Source organism: Exophiala bonariae, assembly GCF_035927105.1.
Source record: "Exophiala bonariae strain CCFEE 5792 chromosome Unknown scaffold_42, whole genome shotgun sequence".
NCBI lineage: Eukaryota > Fungi > Ascomycota > Eurotiomycetes > Chaetothyriales > Herpotrichiellaceae > Exophiala > Exophiala bonariae.
In genome coordinates, this window is record NW_027042517.1 from 116,414 (window position 1) to 143,290 (window position 26,877).

General features: G+C 49.4%; 10 protein-coding genes across 10 annotated transcripts; 5 read left to right on the forward strand and 5 right to left on the reverse strand.

The window, feature by feature from the left end:
• Positions 1–93: 93 nt before the first annotated feature.
• LTR84_010398 (uncharacterized protein) lies at positions 94–1,636 on the reverse strand (the record flags this gene model as incomplete). Its single annotated transcript, XM_064853935.1, has 2 exons — positions 94–244; positions 336–1,636. 2 exons carry the CDS (start codon positions 1,634–1,636, stop codon positions 94–96), a joined length of 1,452 nt encoding a protein of 483 aa, XP_064700510.1.
• A 3,458-nt stretch (positions 1,637–5,094) lies between these two features.
• LTR84_010399 (uncharacterized protein) lies at positions 5,095–6,838 on the forward strand (the record flags this gene model as incomplete). Its single annotated transcript, XM_064853936.1, has 3 exons — positions 5,095–5,176; positions 5,235–5,433; positions 5,485–6,838. 3 exons carry the CDS (start codon positions 5,095–5,097, stop codon positions 6,836–6,838), a joined length of 1,635 nt encoding a protein of 544 aa, XP_064700511.1.
• A 390-nt stretch (positions 6,839–7,228) lies between these two features.
• LTR84_010400 (uncharacterized protein) lies at positions 7,229–9,864 on the reverse strand (the record flags this gene model as incomplete). The annotated part of the gene is made up of 4 exons (XM_064853937.1): positions 7,229–7,279; positions 7,391–7,802; positions 7,919–8,298; positions 8,893–9,864. 4 exons carry the CDS (start codon positions 9,862–9,864, stop codon positions 7,229–7,231), a joined length of 1,815 nt encoding a protein of 604 aa, XP_064700512.1.
• A 1,112-nt stretch (positions 9,865–10,976) lies between these two features.
• LTR84_010401 (uncharacterized protein) lies at positions 10,977–14,152 on the forward strand (the record flags this gene model as incomplete). The annotated part of the gene is made up of 2 exons (XM_064853938.1): positions 10,977–10,983; positions 11,025–14,152. 2 exons carry the CDS (start codon positions 10,977–10,979, stop codon positions 14,150–14,152), a joined length of 3,135 nt encoding a protein of 1,044 aa, XP_064700513.1.
• Positions 14,153–15,257: 1,105 nt separating this feature from the next.
• Positions 15,258–16,397, forward strand: LTR84_010402 (uncharacterized protein; the record flags this gene model as incomplete). Its single annotated transcript, XM_064853939.1, has 1 exon — positions 15,258–16,397. One exon carries the CDS (start codon positions 15,258–15,260, stop codon positions 16,395–16,397), a length of 1,140 nt encoding a protein of 379 aa, XP_064700514.1.
• Positions 16,398–16,883: 486 nt separating this feature from the next.
• LTR84_010403 (uncharacterized protein) lies at positions 16,884–17,664 on the reverse strand (the record flags this gene model as incomplete). Its single annotated transcript, XM_064853940.1, has 2 exons — positions 16,884–17,467; positions 17,631–17,664. 2 exons carry the CDS (start codon positions 17,662–17,664, stop codon positions 16,884–16,886), a joined length of 618 nt encoding a protein of 205 aa, XP_064700515.1.
• A 1,002-nt stretch (positions 17,665–18,666) lies between these two features.
• LTR84_010404 (uncharacterized protein) lies at positions 18,667–19,038 on the reverse strand (the record flags this gene model as incomplete). Its single annotated transcript, XM_064853941.1, has 2 exons — positions 18,667–18,821; positions 18,879–19,038. The coding sequence occupies 2 exons, from the start codon at positions 19,036–19,038 to the stop codon at positions 18,667–18,669; spliced, it is 315 nt and encodes a 104-aa protein (XP_064700516.1).
• A 1,158-nt stretch (positions 19,039–20,196) lies between these two features.
• On the forward strand, positions 20,197–22,091 carry LTR84_010405 (uncharacterized protein; the record flags this gene model as incomplete). Its single annotated transcript, XM_064853942.1, has 2 exons — positions 20,197–20,279; positions 20,336–22,091. The coding sequence occupies 2 exons, from the start codon at positions 20,197–20,199 to the stop codon at positions 22,089–22,091; spliced, it is 1,839 nt and encodes a 612-aa protein (XP_064700517.1).
• A 1,203-nt stretch (positions 22,092–23,294) lies between these two features.
• Positions 23,295–25,405, forward strand: LTR84_010406 (uncharacterized protein; the record flags this gene model as incomplete). Its single annotated transcript, XM_064853943.1, has 10 exons — positions 23,295–23,544; positions 23,595–23,616; positions 23,669–23,980; positions 24,034–24,155; positions 24,209–24,431; positions 24,481–24,502; positions 24,554–24,632; positions 24,691–24,771; positions 24,834–25,110; positions 25,174–25,405. The coding sequence occupies 10 exons, from the start codon at positions 23,295–23,297 to the stop codon at positions 25,403–25,405; spliced, it is 1,620 nt and encodes a 539-aa protein (XP_064700518.1).
• Positions 25,406–25,930: 525 nt separating this feature from the next.
• On the reverse strand, positions 25,931–26,834 carry LTR84_010407 (uncharacterized protein; the record flags this gene model as incomplete). The annotated part of the gene is made up of 3 exons (XM_064853944.1): positions 25,931–26,002; positions 26,078–26,173; positions 26,244–26,834. 3 exons carry the CDS (start codon positions 26,832–26,834, stop codon positions 25,931–25,933), a joined length of 759 nt encoding a protein of 252 aa, XP_064700519.1.
• Positions 26,835–26,877: the final 43 nt, after the last annotated feature.

Below are 26,877 nucleotides of genomic sequence, written 5' to 3' on the forward strand. Positions count from 1 at the left end.
GGTGATTTACACACTCGAAAGCAAGATTATGAAATATGGTTCAGTAATCGACGCAAAGGTGTCGAGTTGTACCTTTTCAACTCATGCGATCCACTAGACATCCACCTCTGCTTTCGATGAGCTACTCTTGGCGGTAGTAGCGAGGTCGTTGAACTTTTCGTCCGAAGAAACCTCCTCGACGGGATGTTTGTCCAAGGCCTCATACAGCTGCAGATAACTTCCGATGAGGAAGGCCCACGAGCCCCTAGAAAGGCGATCATCAGTAAAATTCGAATCCTCCCCTCTCAAGGAGCCAACGGTACAGTGCAAAGGAGAAGAGTAAAGAAAAGACGTACCAAAACGTCGCCAGGCCGGCCTGAAACTGGGCGCCGGAATTCCTATACGCCATGCCGAGGGCGCCGCACAGCGTGAAGCCGAAGGCGCCAATCAAGTTCCAGAAGGCGATGTGCCAGCCTAGGATGCGCGGGGCCGGAATGTACCATTTCGTCTGTGTCTCGAGCATGTACAGCGAGCTGGAGACGATGAAGCCGGAGCCACCGATGACCTGCGGGATCCAGTATGCGGCGTTCAACACGTATTGAGGCTCCAAGTGGTCGTTTATCCCGGGGAGGGCGGTGATGCCGGAGATGCCGAAGATTGTCGCGCCAAAGAGTTGCGATGCGCCTGCAAGAAATCCTAGTTCGTGGAGATAATGTGTGCGTAGTGCGTGCATGGAGGGGAACCATTGCCATGATCTGTTTGGGGTGGGTTGCGTCTTGGAGGTTGATGCCGGTGGTGATTGAGATGGTGATGTGTCCGGGGAGGAGGATGATATTGTTTTGTCGTCGCTTGGTTGGATAATGGTCTTTGAGGAGGGCTTACCGACGAAGTTGTGCTTGTTTTGGTGGTGATGTCTGCAGTGTCGTTTGTTCGGCGTGATTCGAAATTGGGTTGCATTGCCAGTGTGGAGGCCGCCATGCTCATGGTCCACGAGTTGTTCCACCGCCCAACCGAAACATCCAGAATTTTCGGAGTTGACGGCTTCAAATATCAGCAGGATGGAGCCACATTCGAAGAAGACGATCGCCCCAATGAAGGCGGTAATGCCACCACCGTACAGAATCTCGTTGTTGAACTCTGTGGACGGGGCCACAACAGGTAGCCAGACGAAAAAGCCGTTGATCACCCACACACAGCTTCCGAGCGTAAAGATGAATGCCACTAGCCAGGAGATATCCCATACAGGGAAATAGGTGAACGTCCGCCATACGTTGCGCAAGACTTGTCGGGGATGGGATGTTCGCTGGGGTGCCAGGAAGCGAGCTGCCTTTCTCTCAGAATCTGACGACGGTCGGCGTACGAGAAGTGCATGTCGTCCTTTGCGGTTGTCTCGAGACCGCCAGAGGAATTGCACCCGGCTGGTGGGATAGGTCTTCAACGGAGGAGATGATTCATGGGGTGGGTGAGAGGGATGGGCTTGTTGGTGGTCAGACTGCTGCTTTTGTGAAAGGTCGTCCTTCGGTGTGGCTGGATAGTCAAAAACACCGCGAGTTGGATTCAAGAATGCAAAAGCACCGTCAACGTGGTGGAGCTGGAGCTTCTCATCGTGCCGAAATGGCTCCCTCGAAGGAAGAAAATGTTTGTTTCTTCGGGCCATCGCAATCACTGAGTGCTGTGATGTTTTATTGTGGATTCTGATCCATTCTTTATGAGTAAGTTTCTTCTGAACCTAGAAATCTTTCGATTGAGAAATTGAAATTTTGGAGTCAAGATTAGTGTAGCTGAGGTTATGATTGAAAGCACGGTTCAGGTCTGTAAAAGGTTGATCATCCAAAAAGGGCACCAACTGGGATGGCAACGTAAGCATTTGCCAAGCAATAACTTGCCCGGGATCCTACCTAAGTATGTACTTAGGTACCTAAGGCTGAGGCTAAGCGCAATCTAGTTGGTCACCAGCTTAAATCTGAGAGCAGCTTCTGATGGCACAGATGCCGCTTAAAAGCTTGCTCGGAAGATTTGGTCGCAGCGTCATCTCTCCAGGCCCTCTCGATGGAGCTCCTCTTCATGCTCGCTCAACCGTTAGTTCGACCTTCGAGGAAAACATATCACCAGCCTATTTTAATCGCAGGAGATTTCCAATTGTCCATACTTTACCCAGGCCTCCAGAATTGTCCTAGCACTCATGATCCGCGGCCTGTCTCTCGCTGTTCTAGTATCCTCAACAATAATTCCTTATCATTCGTGGCACTTACTCCCTACAAAGGAGTTGCTCATATCACAGACCGATCAATGACTCGTGCAACCTCTCTCAAGCATGTTCATGTCTCAAAATCCCGTCTTGACTACACTCTATCGGCCTGTCTTCATTGGCCATGGCTCACCATATATCGGTATTGGCCTAAGGCCTGTACAGAGCCTCGTTCATCTCACTGTACTAGGAGTTCATGGCATTCAAGGGGCAGCCAGGTCAACTCTTGCCTGTACCACTGCGGTGATGTTAGCCTTTATTCGGGGTAATGTTGTGAAGTACCGGGGGGGCCTAATGGGAATGCGCTCGTCAATGACTCTAGAGCCGTGACCTGAAAACGAATAAATCTAATATCTATCTCCTGTTGGAATCAAGCTGAAGGTTGACCATCGTAACAATCTCAAGGTGCGATGAGCCGAATAAAGCCCGGCGTTGCACACCGTATATCGAGGGTTTCAAGTATGGTAGAAAAAGGTATATATACGTCGATTTACATTTTGGGACGGTCATTAGTATTAAGTGCCAATGAAATTATTGCTCATAAGACATGGGCGATATACAAACCATCCGACGAAAGACAAAAAGAGCTCTAGCTATGTATTGGGGGAAAAGTGAGAGGAGGAAGCAGCTATAATACGAAAGTGAGAGGGGACAATATCATTACTGAAAGAGTCTAAAAAATGATGTATGAGATCGCCGAAAAAAAAGTACTCCTCCAGATAGGCTTGAACTATCAACCTCCTGATTTATCTGCTTATGATTTTTCAGATCATATAACACTGAACAAGTTAAGTTAGTTTTCGAATTACAACTCTTCTCACTTTCAAAGGGGGAACGTACGTCAGACGCGCTAGCCAATTGCGCCATAGAGGACTTTGATTGTTGAGAAGATTGTGAACTCATTAACTTATATATCACAAATTATCTAGCGCCTGTCTAGTGCGAGGTTGGTCCCCTAGCTCACACTCTAAATCCAATAAGGTAGGCTAGCCGAGGAATCACCCACCTCACTTTCTGCGGGATTGCGAGGAGAACTCATTCTCTTTGGAAGGGTTGCCAGCGTCACTCAGCCATCTTGAAAGCTCTTGCAATCCTGCTGATACCGTGCATAATACCGGACGTTGAGACTATGAAGTGCTGGCAACAGTCTTTCTGCTGGAATGGCTTTGACCGCCTATCTGGTCTATGTGGTTGCTTTTTACATGTTACAATATGAACACGAGTTCAACGCTTCCCCATTCATGAAGTGGTCCCAATTCACATCCATTGGGATCGCCGCTCCAAAACTAATCATGATACCACTTGGAAAGTGTTGCAGTCGTTTCAGAATGGTCGAAGGGAAAGCCAACGTCTGATTGCTTATTAGAGAAGAGCTTGGAAACTACCCATCGCTACGCGCAGAACTGTCCATAGTTTGACACTATGCTTCGACAGCATAACTTCCAAGGACATCCCTTTGGCAGCTGAAGCTACGACCTTTCCAAAACAACTTCCAAATTCCTCGCGAGAGAAGTGATTGGTATTGTCTCTCCGTAGGGGCATCACTGAAAACTACTTCAACTGAGCCTTAATTACCCAGGTAGGTATTCAGTGCATCCAGATGAACCAAAACGCAGGAATCTGGTTGTCTCCCGCACTTTGAATCAGCAGAAATCGCTGATGTTCACGACTTCAACGTGGGGCGGGGGATCCTGTCTATTGTCTGTGTTGGACACTTTGTCAAAGCATCCTGCTCGACAATGACAGGACAATGGCACGCGTGTAGATGCTGTACCATGCACTCTGGAGTCGATGGAACGATGATTTTGCTGCATTTGAACATCGAAGATCGGTAGGAGCAGTTTTCGAAGGCGGGAAAAAGGGCGCAGGTACGCTGGTCGCTCCATCATTGTCCATTACCTTCTGGACTTCGGGGCAAGATACGGTGGGTCGACAAAGGGAGAATGCAATGTTCATGTATTGTATTCTTCTCAACGGATGAACTTGCCCTTTTAACACCTTTGTCCGGTATTTCATAGAATCCGGTCCCACCCAACGGCGTCGTTGATCTTGATCGTTCAACACCGTTGATGGGGATGAGAAGGATTGGAGAAATAGAGGCGTATTGTGTGTGTGAGAGGTGTGAGAGAGACTAGAGAGCAGAAGGCCCTTCTACCTAAGCTGGCGCCTTGGCGCCAAGACCCAGTACCGCCATGGTGAATTCTCATCGGGGATTAAGGTTTTGCATGTTAGGGGAACCCAACTTGAAATACCAGGAAGTTCCGTGGCAAGAGAATGAGGCTGATGGCCATCGTCAATCGTCCCACCACTACGTGAGTAGTATTGAATACCTGTGTCGTAGTTGCAATCATAATACCACCAACGGTCCACCGTAGGTCGTCGTTGCACAAAAATGACAGAAGCTGGAATATTGCTGTTATGACGTAATGGAACCCACCCCCGCATCCATCCCAAATGGTTGCTGATGTACCCTTCATTGGCGAGGAACAACTTGTTGTGTCACTTGCGTGATGTGAATGAGGCAGCCATGAGGTCAGATCTGGTCACTTGTTTCGTCGGACTCAGTTCCCGTGAGGCACGAATGGTTGAAAGTGACGGTCAGTACAGTATGTACAGGGCACCATGCTCTCTAGCCGCCTCAACAAGCTGGTTGCGCCACATGTTATTCACTTTGTGCGATTTTCAAAAAATCCGACTGCTTTGTTTTGTGACGTCAACTCCAACTTGACGCCTGAGTGAAGAATACACAACTGCCTTCCAGCGTGGTTTCTTCTCTTCGTTCCTACTTTCTTCCTTTCCTCTCTCTATCTCTCTCTCCCCTCACCATCAATCAATCTAACTTCTGGAGGAGAAACATAAGCTTCAACATGAAGTTCTCCATATCCCAATTCCTCGTCGTCGCCCTGGCTTCGACTCAAGTTGCTGCCAGCACTTGGTTCAATAAAGCCGGTAAGTAGTTCCGCCTTCAACCGACACCATCTTGACTATCGACTAACTCTCAATCTAGTCTACAACAAGTGGCACGAAACTGAGCTTGAGCGTTGGTTGTCTGATCATGACGTTCCATATCCTACCCCAGCCGATCGAAAAGATCTTGAAAATCTAGTCAAGGACAACTGGCAATCCAAAGTGGTCGACCCACTCTCGTCGACTGGTCAACAAGCAACCGACAACTATGGCAGTGTCAAGGATTGGATTTTTGACAGGTGAGAGTCTCTCGTTGTCCAACTTACCGTCCACACTAACTTTTATTGCAGCTGGACTGAGTCAAGCCTGAAGTCTTTCCTTGATCATCACGGTATTCCTGCACCTCAACCAAGAACCAGAGACAGCTACTTGGCCGCTGTTCGTCAAAATTACGAATCCGCCGCAAAGAAGGCTGGCGAGTATGCTTCGTATCCTGGTGACTGGTTGTACGCATCTTGGTCCGAGTCTGATCTCAAGGAATACCTTGATGCTCGCGGCTTCCCCGTCCCTCAACCTACCACTCGTGACAAGCTTATTGCTCATGTCCGCCGCAATGCCCGTCTGTCCTCTATCAATATGGCTTCTGCTGCCTCCGCTGCTAGCGCCTCCTTCTCCAGTGGTTCTTCAGTTGCCAGCAAGTCTGCTGCAAGTGCTCAAGCCAGTCTGAGTGATGCTCTCTTCAATGCCTGGTCCGATAGTCAACTGAAGGAATTCCTCGACAAGAACGGCGTCCCAGTTCCTCAAGGAAGCAAAAAGAATGAATTGATTGCCCTCGCACGCAAGCACAAGGCCGAGATTGATAGCAAAGCGTCCACTGCGTCTGGTTCTGCTGCATCAGCTTTCGGTGCCGCTACATCTTCTGCTGGTAATCAATTCGCCAAGGCCACTGATGATGCCGCCCTCAAGGCCGAAGACGTCTTCAACACCGGTGTCAACTCTTGGTCCGAGTCCCGCTTGAAGGCATTCCTTGATTCTCGAGGAGTCCCAGTCCCTCAAGCCGGTAAGCGTGACGAGCTCATCAAGCAAGTCCGCCTGAACCGACACAAGGCCGCTACCGGATGGTCTGCCTGGACATTTGATACATGGACTGTTGAGAATCTGCAGAAGTATCTCGAAGCCAACGGCAAGAAGTACAAGAAGAATGCCAAAGCCACCCGCGATGATCTGGTCAAGCAAGCACAAGACAACTTTGCCTCAGCCTCCAAGAGTGGTGGTGCCAACTACGCCTCCGCCACAAACTATCTTGCCAAACAAACTGATGCTGCAAAGGACACCTCGTTCGACACCTGGTCCGACAGCGACTTGAAGTCCTATCTCGACAGCTATGGTGTGCCCAACTATCAAGGCTCCACCACCAATCAGCTCCGCGCTGAGGCCAAGAAGCATGCCAACTATTTCCGCTACGGTACCTCAACACCTACCGGTACCATCTTCGAGCGTCTTAAGAGCGGCCTTCAGTACCTTTTGGGCCAGGGATCAAGCTCTGCCTCATCGGCCTATCCTTATGCATCCTCTTCTGCGAGTTCCGCTGCCAGCATTGGTTCCAACAGTGCCTCATCCGCAGCCAGTGTTGCATCTAAGAGCGCCTCGTCAGCTGCAAGTGTTGCCTCCAAGAGCGCTTCCAGTGCTAAGAAGGAGTTGTAAATATTTCTTGGTGGAAATGGGCGTTCTCACTTGAGGACGATAGCATCAAGTATCGATCAACAAAACATGCACGGAGGTGATGGCATGTCTATTCTGGGGTAGTGGATTGGCCAGCGATACCAGCAGTACCAATTGAATGCACCGATCAGGTCTCTGCTGATGATGACGACTGTGAAGTCGAGCAAAGGATGATTATGTATCCAGTAGAGCTTACATTAGCTACGATAGCAATGAAACGAGAAACCCGTGAAAAATGGTATTTTATATTCTCGTTCCTCTTGGACATTAGTTCCTCATATAGTTATTTTTGGTATCTCAGCTCTGCTGGCATTCCCATGGATCTGTCTTTTGTTTTCACATCGCGAAAGCTTCCGTTGGCACCGGGCCCCTTCAATGGAAATCCGTCTTGCGGAAAGCAATCAACTTGCCAACAACCAAGTACTGCAAGCCTAATTAGTACATATCGAATAACACCCAGACTCAACAATCCAGACGATGATTCCACAGCACCAGCGCCGAAGAACAGCAGAAGAGTATCTATGTGAAACTCACCTTCTCATCAAACCTCTCAATCCAACCCTTCAGGTTATCCAACTGCTCTTCGGTCAAGTCACTACAATCGTCGAGCGGACCATCGAGGTTCTTAGTCAGCATCTCCTCGTCGAAGCTCTGGCACGCGAGACCTCGCGTCGCATCTCGCCCCGCGAAGTTCTCATACGGCCCGCCGGGCCCGTAGAAGTTGCGGCCGGACGTCACGTCGTAGACTTTGCCGCGCACCGCCAGGTACACTGGTTGGTTCTCGGTGCCGTTGTTGGGAAGTAGCGTGCGCGGCGTGAATGTTCGGAACACGATGGGGGCAGGCCCGCTCGGGAGGGTGGGTGTGCTGGCTGGTTGCAGCCGGAAGTAGATGAATAGCACGAGCGTGCCGAGGAGGATTAGATTCAGAGGTGTGGCGAGCGCGAAGCTGTGGGTTGAGGGGTTGGGAGTTAGTTGGTGGTCATCGGGCATCGTGTCGTTTTGCTGGTTGCTGGGTTGGGTAGGTCGCTGAGGGTGAGGCAGTGGGTTAGAGGGGAGCCTTACAATGTCTCCCGCATGATGCGGTTGCGCTCCTCGATTTCTGTGCGTTGTGTTAGTTTGGTTTCTCTGGATCCTGGTTTTCGTTCCATTGCCATAGGTTCCCGCAGTGCCTTTGAGGGAATGCCGCAGTCTCCAGAGGGCTGTAGAGGAATGCCATACCTGCTGGTATCCCGGTCATTGTGATCGGGGACTTTGCTCTGTGTGGGCTCAAGATTTGAGAGGATGGTCTTGATGGAATGATCTTGTGGTTTACTAAGTCCAGAGTCTTTCTTCAATAAGGCGAGCAACGACTGTTGTGCATAGAACTTTGGAAACGGTTCGTTGACAATGGGTGTGGGATAAGAAGATGTTGATGGAAGACTGAAGATGATATTTCGGTCGCACTGCGGAGGGAATTATGTCAATGCGGGGCTGGGGAATCGGGATTTATGAATCGGGGGAATGACATTACAACTGCATACTTGTTTTCCGGAAAAGCTAGCCGCCAGCAATGCTCGTCTGGTATCGTAATGTACTCGTAACAACACCGTGTTGCGTAAGGTTGGATCCGGACTGCAAGATTGGCCGAGGATTTGGCCGGAAGCTTGGGCTACAATATCACTGTTACCCGTGCTGTCAATCCTCAATATCCTCGGACTGTGATGCAAAGGTCTGCCTACTTCAATGCAAGGCTTGCACGGTAGGTTGGGTTATTGATATTGAGTTAACTGCTTCGCAGCAACGGTGCTAAATTTCGGAAAGTCTCTGCAGCCTGAAGTGAATAACAGCCCATTCAAATGTTCTCACAGCTCAGCCTTCCTGATCCTCAGCCAGCAAACTATTGTCAACCCGCACCAAATCGACCCTGAGTACTTCCAAATATCCCGCTGTGCTCAATTGACGCAAAAGGAAACAAAGGACCTAATTGGAAAGATAAAGCACTCATCACCACTACCACAGAGTTGAGCAAAGCTTATTGTTTGCCGCTAATAGCCAACGGTCTCATCATGCACGATATGCTCTCCAGTGTTTCCCTGCTCACCATCACCTTCCTGCTTGGGCTCATCCTTTATTGCACCCGCATGCAGGATCCATAGAGGGAAGAGCGTCTCGCCCTGAGCTTCTGGATCCCGATCTTCGACGTATACATACATGGACGATGTTCTTTCGTCTTTAGCGAACTCGGCGAACTGGGTACGGAGCGTTGCATCACTATAGAATGGCCAGTTGAATGCGGAGTAGTCGACGTAGATGTATCTCATCCAGTCGTCAAGGTGGCTCATGGCTGACTTGCATTCCTCCCGTAGTGATCGAATGTCGACATCGGATACGGTTGGTTGCTCTTTCTGCCAGACATATTGCATGTACAGCCGAGTGACCACGTTTCCTGTTCTCGCACTCAATAGCAGTAATGTCCATGGTTCTGCTTGACTGGTCATTCCCTCTGGCGAAGGATCCCTTGGTGGTTCGTCTGGGAAGGGGGTTCTCTCGTTTGGAAATTCGTGCTCTTCGACTGGCGACGTCACAGATCGATCGATGATCGTGTTGATACTGTTGCGTTGGACGCTCTTGTTTGCGAGGTACACAACACCCTTGGCTGCCTTCTTCTGATAAAACCTAGCCAACTCCGGTCCTTGATACTCGGCGTTGAAGATGTCGTTCAGGTTGATCATCATGTTACTGGTCACTGCTCTCGAATTCGCTCTTCCTTCGGAATGGGTGAGATCAAACCCCACATTGGACAACTCTGTAATTTGGTTTACAGCCCAATCAAATGCTGGTTGGAAATACTCCCCCATGATATTGCACCACCGCCTAGTGGTTTGGTCGTGCGTGAGAATGCGTACATCGTTGTATTCCCTCCTGATCGTCTCTTCATCGAGCTTAGACCGGATAACTACGCGGTTCGCGACGACTCCCACATCTTCCGGCTGTGGGCCGAGGAGATACTCTGGAGTCGGGTAAGACATTGTGAAGATCTCTGAAGGATTGCAGCAAGTTGACGAATGAGTGATACGTTCTGAGACAGTTTATAGACACTGGATTGAGGGTCGAAAGGGCCTATATCAGTAGAGTAATTGTCTACCCAAGAGTGAGTAGATTGATGATTTCGGAAATATTTCAAAGGCTGCAGATGGGTTAGTTTGAGGATGAAGATCAATGTAAGGTCGGTACGTATTCATTTTTGGTCCATCGTGTGGAGAAACTCGGCGTCGAAGGTGAGCATTTCTTGAAATATGCAATCAAAAGTGATAGCTTCACCTTGAATCCTTGTCGTAACTTCACAAGGAAGAAGGGACAGACGTTGTGTGCTAACCTGGGTGAAAAGGCAAAAGTCACATTTGTGGTACTGATATCAAGTCTCCAAGGTGAGCATGACTAGCACCTCCTGTTCCATTCCGTCTGCAGAGATCCATCTCCAGGACTGGCAGAACTTGGAACACCGAACAGGATTAAAAAAAACAACGGAACAGAATAGGAGAATTGCCAGACGTTGTTGATTTCAGTCCATCGCTGTTCAAAAGAGCGATCAAAAGCTAATCTTGACATGATATCTACCTAGATAAGATGCAGTTTGACGTTCATCATGTGTTCTCTCGTTTGTGAAAGCGATCGGCATACCGGCCTTGAAGTTGACAATGACAGAGGTGATAGCCTCGTTCCAAACAAGGCTGAGTACCCGCATGCCAAGATCTATAATTCTGTTCGTATTTCGTACTCGCCAAAGCTGCACCTGCTGCTGCTTGCGGAAGATTCGCGAACTCCCGTCAGTGCATGCGCGACCAGCCCATCCAGAAAAAAAAGTATCGACATCATTGACCCGGGCAAGTCTGTACATACAACTTTTTGCCATCTTCAACAACACGCCGATGGGGTCTTCCACGTTTGTATACACATCTTTCTCTCGCATGAGTTTTTAATGTGTCCTTCAAATGCAACAACTCCAGACTCATCCTCCGTGACATGCGCAAGTCCCTATTGCGGGTGCTAGGTAGAACACCGTCTCTTACACATTCCAATTCCAATTCACGCTGCAGTCTGATAAGGAACTGTCAGAGTCCCTTCGGCAGGCACCCAAATAATGACACGTCTACGCCACAGCCGACTCTTCGGCGTCACCAGCACACAGCGCCCAGATCCCCAGAAGCGGACATTCTCCATCCTCGATGGTTCGACCTCTCTGCGGGCCAACCCACCTCATTCCAGTATAACGGCTTGGTGAAATCGGCCCGAGCAATCAAGAGAAAATGGCCAACATACCCTGAAGAATGGGCTTCTTTGATGGATTCATTCCTACCGAAAGAGCTAAGGTCAAACGACAGCTTGCCCGTTTCTGCTCTTCATCAGGGCGAAGATGATATACGAGATTTGATGGAACTCCTCGCAATTGCCCAAAGCAAGTACGACATCAATGTTTTGCAATACATGACCCTCGGTCAGCGTAGGTATAAGGCAGTCCTTCATCTAGCCGATTCACTTCTCAAGCCACTCGATCGCTCTTCAAAGAATGCCAATGTCGAGTCCCTTCCCTCGAATCTCAATTGGCCGTTTTCCTTCACCAAGGGACCAAAAACGCCACTCGAGCTGAAGTCCCCATCGCATCCGAGGAAAAACCAAATTCCATATTGGGAGTCATCGTTTGATTATGATGGAGCAACAATTCATGGCCTAGAAGAGAGACGAGTTATGCAATTGATCTTGCCTCTCCTGGCCAAGCTTGTCGTTACTGCCACACAATTCGCCAAACTCGACATGAAATTCGATGCTGAACGACAAAAGATTATGCGCACCGTTCATCAGATTATTGCTCGAATGCATAATTTGGATCTTGTGCCTTCGGAAATGTATTCTTATTCGCTGCCTCAAGGAACAACATTCGTTCAACGGCCACCGATATTGCACCTGCTTTCATCTAGAATCTTGTCTACTGTATCCGATGCTGTATGGCGTTCACAGCAGGACGAGGCGATAGAACAGGCTTTGAAACAAGGTTTAACTCATAAACAAATCTCACAAGATGTTCCTGGCGGTCGATTCCGATTGAAAGTTCGTGAGTTGGGATCCGAAGTCTGGCTTGAATTTCTCTTGTGGTGCTGTGTCGAAGGTGGCTATGCAGCCGCTGGGACTCGAATTATCAACATTCTGAGAGAGGAGACTGAGAACCCTTGGTATGCCGTTCATTGGTGTTCAAATCATGGAATTGAAACTCGGCTGCCTTTGGTGGACTGGGAAAGAGCCAAGTATCGCTTAGGAGGAACGGCGGGCCGTGTGGAGGGTTACTCTGCAGACGAACCCTTTGCACATATCCCTAGTCAAACAATTAGCGCCGAGGTGGTTCTGGCTCTAGTTGAATGTCAGTTCAACAACATGCATACTGGAATCAAAGGCAGTGGTCATTCTGTACAGAAGTTCCAGAAAGACATACTCGCCGTGGTATCATTCTTAGAGCCGCATGCTCTGGGCCCAGAGTATTTCAATTACCTGACAGTTCGCTTTCTGCAAACTGGTGGAGGATTTCTCAACACACAACCAGATCTCTTGCGGCGATGGTACGAGATTATCACGCAGCTGCGATCATTGGAAACAGTCCAACCCCAAACTGTTGGTATGCCAGGTCTCACTCTTCAAAGGATCGCTACTCAAACCGAACTCCAAGCTAGTATCTTGCATCAGGCATTACAAGGATACATGAACCAGAACAATGCCAGTCAAGCCGTCAACTGCGTCACCGATATTCAAACTCATGTTGATTCTAGCAGATTGGAGTCTATTGGCAATTTTCTCCTGTCATCTTCTCAGCATGGCAATCCTGACGATCTTCCAGAAGGTGCTCACAAGATCCGCCTTGATTTCCTCAAATCACACGGTCAACTACCGCTTTACAAATTGGCAGCATTTCTCAATTTGGTCACTAACACACAACTTTTCGGTCTTGGTCAATGGCTCTTAGAATCGGAAGATGTAGACGGGCCTTTGATTCCAAAGTCAGGCTACCAAAGCTTGTGTATGACAGTGGCGTTGACCAAGTACGCTGGTGCTACAAAAGATGACGGTCTGATGAGGCAAGTTCTCCAGGCTCGAAAATCGTCCAAAATCCGGTCTTCGGTCAATATTTTGAGAGCTACTGTCAATGCTTCGATAAGTCTCTCGGATTGGAGAACAGCACGCCACTTCCTGAGAGAATTGAAAAGCGTTCCCGGCGGTGGTTACAGCCCCAAGATTGTGACAAGACTCGGAGCCAGGATTATTCAAATCGAGAGTCAATTGAACCCATCAAATCAAGGCAAAGACCTCACTGAGGCTACAGGACTGTTATATGACATTTTAGCTGGACAATATGATGGCGCCAAGTCCGGTTTCATGCTTCCTGTGAGAAAGAGGTTCGACCAAGAAATCGGTTATCTTTTGCGAATCTTTCAGAATCTGCTACCTCCTAAGTGGCGAGAAACAGGTGGTCAGGCTTATGTGCCGGCGGGTCACCTTGCTGACCTTGCTCGCTTGTTCAAGCCAAAGTATTCTGTTAGCAACGAGGCCAACATGAGTGTCACAACATTCAACGATCTACTATCGGCAATTGTCGAGTCCAGAGGTGCTGTGGAAGGTGTTCGAATGTGGAATCTTTTCTGCAAAGATCCCTATACATCAGCAACTTCTGAAGAGGTTCCGTCACTGGAAGACTATCTCGTCCCTGAGATCAGGGTAGTACCAGGCGAAGAAGAAGGTGTTTCTTATGTTTTGAGGTCTACAGAACAAATGCCCCAATTGATGTATGATCGTGTTCCGATTATCGCAAGCGTCCATGAAGATTTATCAAATATTCCGATTACGGAAGCCAGTTTGGTCGACAACAAGATCACACGGGGTTCGTTCAATCCCATTGTGGTACCAAATACGCAGACCTTGCATGTCATCGTTAGAGCCGCGATCGCCGAGAAGAAACAATTGGAAGACATGCTGCACACCTCGCAGAAGGCAAAACTGAACAAGATTCTGGATTGGGCGACAGAATTGTATCCGGCCCTCGGTTACTCGAAGAGAGATATCGAACTCGAGACGCAGATACCACAGTCAATAAGAGGGGAGATCACTTCACCAACACAGTTGAAGTGGATGAATGACCGACTGAGGGTGAAAGCCGGTATCCGAGAGAAAGGCCAGCCAGATATAGGAGTTCTGTTCACTTCTGACGCGCCATTGACGAGACTCCCTGGCGTGGAAAGGCTGGGAACATCTCAAGGCCATCCATCTGACTCCTGAACAGGATGTGTAGGCGCAAATCTTGCCGCATTGCACGAGGATTTCATTGTATAGTACTATCATGCAGAATTCCCCTAAGCAAGATCACCTGGTCACTATCATTCATGGATGTGATTGAACAAATGTTGGGAAATATTTGTGTTTTTATTTTGCATAGCGATGGGATGTGAAGCAATGTATATATATATGTGTGTGTATGGCCTGTATATTCTAATATCATGAAACGAAACCGAATGACAGCGAAGGAGTAGAGGTCAGATAGGCAAGTCCAAGCATAAACTGTCCCCAGGGACGGTACGATGAGAACTTCGGACCAGTAGTCTCTCTCTTAAGTATTCCTCTATCCTGATGATCGATCGAAGAAGTCAGATCAGCGTCTTGCGTCGTTGAGTCAGCAACAACTAAGCTCATTTCTCCAAGTGGTGGATTGCTGTTTACCTCAGGCGTGTTCCTACAAAAATACTCCACCTACATTTATCTTTTCCTATGGCTAGTGCAAGGAAGGTTTGTTCATCTATATCTTGCTCTAGTTTTGTGATTTAGCGAACAGTGATAAGCTTCCAAGAAGCTTTTCTGGAATCGATATTTAGATTCTTATCTTTTAGCCCCCAAAACAAACATCGAAGTGTCATTGCCACTTCCCCCAACAACCGGATCTCAACGGACAATTTTCTGCCTCTTCAACATCGTGTGCCAGCATTAAGTCCAGGCAGGCCATTAGAGCACAACTTGGACTCGACTACATCGCTTGATTTGCCGATGGTTAGCGATGTGGCTCAAAATCGGTAGCACCAGTCTCAGAATCTCATGATTTTTGGTGCCACGTTGGAAGAATCAAATAATATAAATATTGATCATTCCATCATATATCGATCATGACCGAGCGAGTGAATGTAGGGCAATCAACACCACCACAAACAACAGCAGTCGGCATGGTAGTGGTACCACAGAATGAACAGCCAAAGAATCCTCCGATCGTGGAGCATGGCCTCCAACGGCTCAGACACTTCACCTGGGTAGGGCCTTGATACCAGAGATACCACAAGGGTGCACATAGCTGACCGAAGTGCCACTCAATGGCGTCTAGGCATGGTTCACCTTCCCAATGGCAACAGGGGGCATATCGCTCCTCCTCTCACCCAAGAACCAACCGCACACCTTTACCGGGCTCGAAACGATTGGCAAGGTCGTCTACATCTGGGACCTCGTCGTGTTCAGCGGTGTGACACTGGCCATCACCTACCGCTTCGTCAAATGGCCATACACGCTGCGCACCTCACTCACGCACCCAACGGAATCACTTTTCTTCGCGACGTCATTCCTCTCCGCGGCCAGCATCATCGCGGGCCTCGCACAGTACGCCATTCCCAACTGCGGGCCGTGGCTCGTGACCGTCTACCGGGTCCTCTTCTGGATCTACTTCGCGCTGACATTCCTCGTGGCCGTGGGAATGTACAGCCTGCTGTTCACCAACCCGCGGCTCAAGATCCAGGACATGACGCTGGCGTGGGACCTGCCGATCTTCCCGTTCATGCTGTGCGGAACAATCGCGAGCTCGGGCCTCGAGTACCAGGCCAAGGAGTACGCGATGCCGATGCTGTTCGCCGGGCTCACCGCCCAGGGCCTCGGCATGATGGTCTCCATGTGTATGTACGCTAGCTACGTGCGCCGCATGATCAACTACGGCTTCCCCAGCCCGGAGTCGCGCCCCGGCATGTTCATCGCCGTCGGGCCCCCCAGCTTCACCAGCCTCGCCATCATCGGCCTCGCGGAGAAATGGCCCCAAGGGTATGACTATTTCGGGCCCGACGACATCACGGCCCAGGTCGTGCGTGTCGTCGCCCTGCTCGCCGCCGTCTTCATCTGGAGTCTGTCGCTGTGGTTCTTCGCCATCGCCGTCGTCAGCTGTCTCGCCGTCTATCGCACATTCCGCTTCCGACTGAACTGGTGGGCGTTTGTGTTTCCGAACGTCGGCTTCGCGCTCGCGACCATCAATATCGGGAACGCCCTGCAGAGCCAGGGCGTCTTGTGGGTCGGGTCGATCATGACCGTCGGCCTGGTCGCCTTGTATCTCTTCGTGCTGCTCAACCATGTGAGAGCCCTGCTTACGAGGGAGGTGCTGTACTTCGCCAAGGACGAGGATCGCGCTTACAAGCAGGAGCATCAGGGGAAGATGGAGGCCAGGATTGCTGGTGATCATGCCGATGAGAAGAAATGTGCGGGGTGCTTGGATAAGCAGCATTGATGGGTGTCTGTCATGTTCTTCTTCTTCTGGCTTACCTTGGGGGGTTTCCAAAGGGGAATGCTCTACAGGTATTTGTGTTTATAGAATCTTTGACGGTTCCAGATAACGGCGTGGCGTTGTGGAATAGACAGGAGGGAGGGAGGAAAAGCCAACGACTTCTCGTGACGAAGACTGGGGATTTCACAAGCTCCAGGTTACATTATGTTAACCGATGTATTGACAGCACTACAGACTTTTTGCTGGCTTGAATGACTTCATTCCCTTCTCGTGTCCGCTCTGCTCTGCTTACCACATGACTCAAAGTCGGTGTCAATGCCAGATATGGATAATGTACAAAGCCCCCCACCTCCCAGAGTCCCAGCCCATCATTGCTATACCGTCATTCCCATAACCATGTCCCGTTCGTCTATATCCAGGGACTCTTATGATATAAGTGAGTTGATGCCTCCCCGAGCACCATGAGATCCAAAGCCATCAAAATGTTGCTCAGTTGCGACTCCGAGTCCTTGAGCCGATACCTTCAGTGGCACGGGGAGTAGGCGTCTTCTTCGCCTTTGCAGGGGCGCTGTCGCCTTTCTTGGGCCGACCACGTTTGCCTTTCTCTGCGACCGGCGCTTCTTCTTTCTTCTCTGCCTTGTCTGCCTTTTCTTCTGCCTTGGTCGTTTTCTTGGCAGGCTCCTTCTTTTGCTTCTTGTTGCTGTCCTTGGCTTTGACCGTCTTCCCATCGGCGTTTTCCTCTAAGGGTTCATCTGCTTTGTCTTCGGTCTTCTCTTCCTTGTCGCCGTTCTTCTCTGTTTCGTCATGCTTCCTCTTGTCACCAGTGTTGCTTTCGCTCTTCTCTTCTTTCTTGTCACTGGAACCCGAGGACCCATTGGCTTTTTCCTCAACGTTGAGCTCGGAAGCCTTCTTGACTACATCGTTGCCGGAGCGTTCGACGTGGACGGCGGGATTGCCAGGCTCTGCGTTCTTCTTGATCTTGTTGCCTTTTTTGGAAGTGATAGCGATCTCGCCTTCAGTCTTCGTCTCGGCGACGGTGCCACCGGGCTGACCACTGCCCCAATTCCACATGACTAGATTGGGTACTTGTCAGTGCGCGTTCCACAACGAGTTCGTGGGCCAAAGACGCGATTGAGAGCGCCATGATTGGGGTCGCGCATTCAGATAGGAAAAGGGTGTTTTCGAGTATCCCGAGGTGAGATGTTGTCGAACATTGTAGCTCGATGCACAACTTACCTTTGTCGCCTTTCTCAGGTTCCTCGGAAGGCATAGTGACGTCAGATATATGCTATTGCTCAATATCTCGAATGGAAGTGGGATGAGGGGATAAACTGATCAATAATGTTGGTCGCAATCGGTTTGCGACTGAGATGCAGTAGCTTTAGGGATGGAATGAAATGGTTAATGGGTATGTCAAAGGTAGAGAGGTTGGAAAGGAGGGAGATGATGGGCGAGAGAGGGAGTAAGTTCGCGAACAGGACTTGGGTGAGCTCAGCTTGCGACACTGGCAGCCAAAACGCCGCTTAGGGCAGTGGGCGACAGGTGAGCTTGCCAGGGGATGGGGGGGTCTGGCTTTGCAAGCCCTGGCACAGGCAGGAGGAACACAACATGCACCACATTGCGGATACCTGGGCAACTCAGACTTTGAAGCACTGGTACAGCATGGCACAAGATGGCACAGCATAATAATAATATCATCATCAGGAACACCCGCTCTTACCGTTGCTATGCAGATGAAGACTCGGGCTCGCCATTTCAGTGGAGTTGGCTGGTATGGGGGAAGACAAGCCTAGGAAACCCCAAATAGCTGATACCCCGGAGGAGCTGCTGGGTGGCTGCGAGCCCGGGTGGTTCCTGGAGCCCAGTTGCCGATTATTCTAGGGGAGTGCCACCTATTGTTGCAGGCTAAACTTGGTGAGACAGCGCCTCCCGCGGCCTAGGGAGACCCGGGGAAGCAAGTTCCGTGCATGGGTGCCGCAACAACTGGCTTTTTGGCTTGATTTGATCGATACTCCCGTCGAGAGCATCGGCTATGAATCATCACTACAGCAACAATCCGATAGTAATGTATCTCGTTTTATCAGTACTCACTTGAATGCTCAAGAGTTTCGTAGATTGGGCGCACAATCTAACAATAGATTCTCATAATGATGAAATGTGGCAAGTAATTAGGCGGGAAAATGTGCAGATACAGTGTTCGAATCTCAACAGATATACATAAATATATCATTAGATTGCTCTCGAGACTAGACCTGCAAATTGCAAAGCAATACTAATTTGGTCCTCCGGCAACACGGCTACGACCATCATTTCCTCCTAGACCTTCCTCATCACCAGGCTCTCGATAGGTACCTTGCTTGGCGCTCGCCCCACGGGTCCGATCTTCAATGATGTTGCTTTGATCAATGGCATCTTTATCGTCGCGTGCTAACGAAAACATGGTCATTAATATCATCCCCAATTGGAGAGGTCAAGATCACAAACCTAGTTGCTCATCTGAGTCCGCTGTGTTCCCGTCAATGGGATCCTCGATTCTCGTCTCATCAGAAACGACTGGGATCTCGCTTTGTCCTGTTCGTGACTTGTAGTCGTTTTGAGTGGCATCGGCAGTGCCTGGTTGATATTCACCGTCTGCAGCAGACATTTCGGGAGATGTGGAATGTATTCTTGGTTGTTAGGATAGTGAATGCTTTGGAAGTGATTGGGGAATGGAGATAGAAACACAAAACAAGCAGGCTCCTCACAGCAATATATATCCGTGCAGCAATATGCTGGCGACATTGCCCACCTTCAAGCTCAGCTCTAACTTACCTGCCCGTAGGTTGGTATTCTTGACATCTCCCTGACATCACCATTCATCAAGACAATGCACCCGAATACCCATACCAGAAGAGAACATTGTTCGTTGAGGTCATCCTCAACGGCCACATCTGCAGAATGACGAAAGTTCGGGACCAGAGCCTAGTGTCATCTCTTTCGTAACGCAATGAGGCACCAAGATTTCCCGTGCACAGCAGGTGTCTCGGATGACCCGCAAAGAACGATAAGCGATGCCAGGTACAATCGATCAAGAATAATGGAGCCCTGCATGGGGTAGATCCTGAAGTCCATGGCCATATAGGGTCACCCAGGGCATACCTGACTTCTGTAATCAAATCGAAGACGTCAGCACCATGCCATATGGCTGGGAGCATGAAGCTAAGATCGACCCGTACAGTAGATCGATCTAGCATCCGAGCTATGTTTCTGCAAGCACTTTAGAATGTGTGAGAAAATGGAAGCGTCAACATGGCTTAGAGGTACGTTCGGATCCGTGGTCCGCGCCATTCGTACTGGTTGTTGATTGGATCCATGAGGTCAGGGTTAACTGATCACAATCAGTCAATCCTGTGGAATCGGACTCCACAATGCACCTTGAATATGTATAAGCCGTCTTTTATTGGTGAAGGCCGTCATATTTCTGACTCGGTCAAATGAAGTCTTGATCTTGCGCTGGTCTTAGAGGCCCCAAATCGCAAAGACCGGGAATGTGCGGAGTCCCTCTGTGCGAGTAGTTGAATATTCTTAGGCTACAGTGAAGTATTGAACCACAAATGCAGTTCCTCAGGGAAGCCACGTGACGCTTTCTAATCACATGATAACGCGTCTGGATGACGCGTTGAGACGTGACTGAGGGAAACTCCCACCCCGCATTCTAATCAAATCGACTACCCAGCTGGAGGCGATTCACATTGACAGATCCCTGTCATGGTACTGAGACAGGAGTAGGTGATCAGGCAGGTGACCAACGCGATAGTCTGCAATGGCCGAAGACTGTGCCAACCCACTACTTGCCAAATGGCTCAAGGAGTGGATGGATGAGGCGAAAGAGCGCAATTCGAAAGGGTATACTGTGTAAGGAGTCGTGAATCCTAATTGACCCTACACGCTGACAAAACTAGGTACAAAAAAGCCTACCAGTCAATGATTGCCTGTCCATTGCGCTTCAAGCACCCAACCGAAGCCCAACAACTCAATGGTCTTGGGCCGAAATTGTGTGATCGGCTGGCTGTGAAGCTGAAGGCCTTTTGTGATGAGAATGGCCTGCAAATGCCCACCAAGGGCCGCAAGAGGGGGAGAGTGTCTGAGGCACTCAACGCGGAGTCTGCGGAGCTAGAAAATCCTTCCCCTACTCGCAAACCCAGGAAGACACAAACATACGTCCCAAAACTGAGATCTGGCGCTTATGCTCTGGTCAAAGCACTCTCAACCCTAGATCAGGAAACGAACGAGGCCATTCCAAAAGATCGGCTCATTGCCCTGGCGCAGCCTCTATGTGACGCTAGCTTCACGGCACCAAGTGATCCTACAAAATTTTTCACCGCATGGAATTCGATGAAAACACTGGAGAGCAAGGAGTTGATATGTACAAAAGGTCATCCACTGAAGAAATACTATCTCTCAGATGAGGGATGGGAAGTTGCACTACGCATGGACGCTGCAGAGAATGGAGAACAACTCCCGCCCACTCCCAAACGAACGAAAAAGGCCCCAGTTCGTGACCGCTCGCTATCCCTCGACTTATCCCCAGATCCTCCCTTAAGGCAACACCTACCTGCTGCAGTGATACCGCCAGTCCGAGCGTCCCGTGCAGAGTCAAGAAATGCTTCTGAAGTGGTGGATCTGCTTTCAAGCTCCGATTCTGAGTTCAACAGTGCCAGGGCCATAATGAAGAACTCGATACCACGTCGTTCCCAGATCCTCGAGCCATCGGTCATTCCCGGCACTGCATATGAGGACTTCATCACCTTACCGGCAGGAACTTTCGAAGTTAAAATGGTACTTGACATGCGCGAAGTTCGCACAACAACCGATCGCGACTACATCTCTGGTGAGCTCAAAAAGCTAGGTGTCGTCCCTATGATTCGCTCCCTGCCTCTTGGTGATATTCTGTGGGTTGCAGTCGCCAGTCCACAGTATTCAGAAAAGCTGAGAGCTGCGAGCATTGCTGATGGGGCGGAAGGTAATCTCGAGATTGTGCTTGAGCACATTATGGAGCGAAAACGCCTTGACGATCTGGTTAGCAGCATCAAGGACGGCAGATTTCATGAACAGAAATTTCGATTGCGCAAGTCTGGAATCAAACATGTCACTTACCTAATCGAGGAATACTCACTATCAGCTGAGAGAAGTGACAAATACGGAGAAGCCTTGGAGAGTGCCATTGCCAGTATGCAAGTTGTCAATGGATACTTCGTCAAGCAAACAGCGAAACTTGATGACTCAATTCAATACCTCGCACAAATGACCAAGACCTTGAAATCGATATATGAAAGAAAAGACATCCACGTAATTCCATGCAGAGCACTTGAAGCAGAGACCGTCTCGATAATGTTGGACCGGTATCGCAAGCTTTATCCTGGTATGACTCTTGGGATGACCTTCCCTGTTTTTGGGGCAATGTGCGACAAATCGGACAGCACAACGCTCAGAGATGTATTCCTAAAGATGTTGATGACCACAAGGGGGGTGACGGGAGAAAAGGCGGTTGAAATCCAGAAGATTTGGTCAACCCCGCGTGCTTTTACTGAAGCATACTCGGATCGAGATCGTGGCCCAGCACGAGACAATTTGGTAAGCGATCTCCTTGGTAATGCTATACCTCGGAAAAAGGTTGCCAAAACGCTGAGTGCCAAAATCGCTGAGGTGTGGGGATGAAGCAAGCACCACTTTCCTATCGACATGCACACCATATCATTAGCCGTTGAACGGCTGCTAGACATTCCGGGCACATCTGGTAACATGCTCGAGAGAGCAAACGCGATCGAGCTTACAGTACACTCATTACCTTTCCGAATGACCCAGACTCCGAGCTCACCTTTGAAGAGATATCCTTACGATCCAGTGCACTCCGAAACCCGATGGGGTCTTGCGCAAACGTTGTCTCACGAGAGCGGTTTAGACTCTGTCTTACGTGGCTGACAATGCTTTTGAGTGGAGCCTAGACAGTGCAGGATCGTGACTGCCACCTGCCTGATCACAAGCGAGACTGTATGTTCAAAGCTCAAGCAGTATCATCATGTTAGAACACAAGGTATTCCAAGGTCTAGCTATCATGATCGCGGCTTTGGCTATACCCCAGCCTGAGCGACAATTAGGTGGTAGGACCTCAACGTTGATGAGATTTTCTCCAACTTGGAGGTGATTATCTGCACCAACTTATGGTTTTGGGTTTCGACATCATATGGTCCTCGTGATGCGCCTCGAGTATGGGGATCCGCGACATTTGTGGAGGCGAAGATATTGCTCACTATGATGCTGTTACCGAGGAAGTCGTCAAACTTCAATGTGTAGAGGCAGGGTCGAGAACACTGACGCGTATTCTGACATTCATTGCCGCCAGTGGCTATTAGTGATGGAGACTGATGAAACAAATTCAAGTCAGAGCACCATAGACCAGAAAAACCCAGAGTCAGAAAGCTATAGCCGGGGCTCTGTCGGTAAAGATCAAACAATATGCTATGGCGCCCATGGGAAGACGGCGCCGGGAAAGATGTCAGAATTTAATTCTGACAAACGCTGGGCAATGGCCTAGATTCGCTACCGAAGATCCCATTCTGACACCTTCTCCAACCACAACGCACAAACGTAGTGGATTGAACCTTTTGTCAACGTTTAGTCCATTCCCTAGACCCTCTAGAGCCAGCTGGAAAAAAGCTTCATAGTCACGATCCCAGTGTTCAGACCACGTTGTCTCCATGACCTCCGCAATACCTGGTATCTTGATTCGACCCGTGAAGCGACACTCCTCCACAACCCAGACCCGTCTCTCTGGGGCAATCCCCAACCATGTATCCGGGGTAAAGTCCAACCAATCATCACGAAGCATGTCCAATGTATTCCAAGAGGATATAAAGTGCGATGCCGCGTCGACAATGGAGCTTTGATTATCCTCAATTTCCTGGTAAAGATTTTACCGATATTGTCACGTTGATACCTTCTTCGACCTTGAGGCGAAAGACCTTTTATGCAATCATGGTCCGCCTAACAAAATATAATCTTGCTATTTGCCTAGTGGTTGCCTGGGGTGGCTTCAGCTATGGCTTTGGTTTCGCGATTTTCGTGACAAGTATCGGTCAACCAGGGTTCTACGACTACTTCAAGCTTGATCGTGAGTGTAACTTGATCGTTTCCAGGTGTGCATCAGCTAACTCCCACTAGCAACCACGGATTACACAGCAAAGTATGTTCAATCAACGTATGACTTGGATGTCTGATACTGATTTCCTCAAAAGTATTCTCGGGGCAATCAATGCATTGTTCAACTTTGGACTGGCAGTCGGTGCCATTGCCCAAGGATATCTGGCCGATATTCTGGGAAGAAAAAGAGCATTTGCACTGGCTGCGACCTGTTCCCTGATAGGAGCTGCCCTGGTCACTGGGTCTGTTGCAATCGGGATGATCATCACCGTTCGATTGCTCTCTGGTTTTGGCTTGGGCATGTTAATCTGCCTTGTCCCACTCTACCTGACCGAAGTTTCTCCTCCACAACACCGTGGTTTCCTGTCAGGATTCACTACCCTGAGCTTCGGACTAGGTTATGTCGTGTAAGGAATTTTGTTCATCGTTCAATTCGGCTTTACTGACTTACAATCCTTAGTTGTGCCTGGATCTCGATTGGTTGCTACTATGCGACCAACCTTACCGTGCAGTGGAGAGTCCCGCTTGCCATGGCATGTGTTGGGCCACTCGCCCTTTTGATCGGACTACCGTTCATTCCTGGTATATTCAGCCACCAGATTGCAATGCATTCCGTCATCACTAACTTGAGATAGAGTCTCCACGTTACCTGTCACTAAAGGGTCGAAACAGCGAAGCCTGGGAGGTCGTTCGAAAATTGCATCACGATCCATCTGATCCAGAAGAGTCTGCGGCACATGCAGAATTCACACAAATCGTGCGACAAGTTGAATTTGACAAGGAGCAAAAAACTGGATACATTGATATCTTCAGGAAGCCATCGTGGAGGAAGAGAGCTCTACTTGCCCTCTTTATTCAGTAGGTTCAATTGCTTCCACCGCCATTACTATGCTAATCCGTATTTCAGATTTGCTGTCCAGTCGAGCGGAGTGAGTACAGGTTGCAACGATGAAAGTTGGGAATTATCTAACCCCTAATAGATCCTTGGTATTGCGAACTTCTTGGTCCTCATCTTTGGAAGCTTGGGAATGACTGGTGTCATGCCCCTGTTGCTCTATGGTATGTATCATCGTTTCCATCACTTGCACGTTGGCTGACACTATCTGCTCGCCCACAGCGTGCTTCTCGACCATCGGAACTATATGTGTGCTCATCTCAATTTTGACTGTCGACAAAATGGGTCGCAGAACCATGTTCCGTAAGTGATGAATGATTGGCCCCAATAAAGCCGCCGTTGTGCTAATAGAACACCTTACACAGTTATCGGATTTCCTGCGCTCGCAGTGTGCCTCTTACTCGAAGGTGTTCTCCAGTACAAGTACCTAGGAACCGACAACAAAGCTGGTCTCGCAGCTTGTGTTGCGATCATCTATCTCTATATCGTCTGCTTCCAGCTTGTGGACAGCGTTGCGTTCATCTGGGTCTCCGAGATCTTCCCTACCAATATCCGGGCCAAAGGAAACAGTCTTGGTTTCTTCAGCTACTTCGTCGGCGCAATCACCTATACCACACCATCCGTGTTGGCATTCAAGAACATGTGAGCTCTTCCCCTGCCCAAAAAAGCAAACATCATGCTATTACCATACTGACACACGTTCAGTAAATACAACATGTATTTCCTTTACATGGCACTGTGCATCATCTCCACCATTGTGGTGTACTTCTTCATCCCAGAAACGAAAAAGATCCCCATTGAGGAAATTGGAGCCTTGTTCGGAGATGAAGTCGTTGTACATCTGACTGCCGATGGACATGGTATTGTCGAGGAGGGTAAAGATGTTAGGCTCGAGATCGAGGATGCCAGCACCGTGGTCCATAGCCAGAAAGTCTAGATCGTCAGCGCAACGGACTGATGTTATGGTAGGCAGGTGATGGTCATGGTGGCTTACAGGGTGACTTCAGTTCATAGCTGAGGTTCAACCTAAGTTGTAGCTCTCTGGGTGGTCTTGACTGGTGGTTCTGCAAGGCGTCGACCTAGGCAATTTTGAATACAGTAAAGGATAGCTTCCTCAATCAATGGATTCATATCGACAACAGCGGTTGATCATGAACACTTTCCACCATCAACACACTCTCAAATGTAATTAGGGCGCCCACAATATCAGGGAATTCAGCATACTAGGCGTTAACTTCGGTAATCTCTTCCTGCTCACAATGGATCTGCTCAGCGTACTGATCACATAGAGACCTTCAAGTACATCCAGCAGATGGACTGCAGTTTCCTGGTGGATCCTTTCTCCCTTCCCCCACTCTCCCTTTCGCTCGCTCGCTCGTCCGCCATATAGAAATGATAAAACACGACAATGCACCACAAATGCACATCCCACATTTAAGGCGATTCCAAAAGCCACAAGTCTTTACCACGGAAGATCACTGCCGTCGTAAAGCTTGAATTTGCCGCCCGCAGACTCTCGCGTAGCTTCTGCAATCTGTGGGGCTCTGATCAGCATCGTCGTCCTCTCTCATACTCGCGCGTAAATTCATTAAGCAGTTGGAAGACTTACCAATTTTAGCATAGGTCCGATGCTCTCATCAAGAGTAATATCTGCCTTCTCCATTCCGAAGGATTCTGCCGCGCTGTTGCCGCCGGGAGTTTGGACCTAGATTGTCCCGGTCAGTAAATATTTACATTAAGCCTTCCCAGGGAAGCAGTCTTGGTGGATTTCATACAAAGCCAGGATGGACGGATACGGCCACGATCTCCTCGTTTTCGACATGTATCCTATTCGTGATGAAGTTCAACGCGGCTTTAGATGCTCCGTAGACTGTGTTTGGAACGGGCGATTTTTCCGCCAACGTGATGCTGCCAGCGACGGAGCCCATGACGATGAATTTCCCTGATTTGGTCGACGCCTTCAACAGTGGCGAGATGGCCTGGAACAAGAGGACCACCCCGACCACATTGGTACGGTAGTGCTCGTAGAAACTTTCAACCTTGGCCTCCTGCACTGTTGGGTATGCCTTCATGATGCCGGCGTTGGCAATCACGATGTCCAGAGACGTGATGTTATGCTCGGCTTTCAGCTGCTTGACGGCGTCGGCTGGGTCGGTCTCCACATCGCTGTCGAGCTTGACGACGATCAGGGACGAATTAGCTCCCTTGGGAAGTTCACCTAAGCTTTTGCTTGATGAGCTTGTTGGGTCTCGGACTGCCGCTATCACAGTGCTATCTGGCTGGGCCAGATATGCAGCTACGAAACCCCTGCCTAGACCACGGCTGGCGCCGGTGATGAGGTACGTGGTGGAGGCTGATGTGGCCATTGTTGATGTCGGATTGGTCCGGATATTTGAATGGATGAGTAGA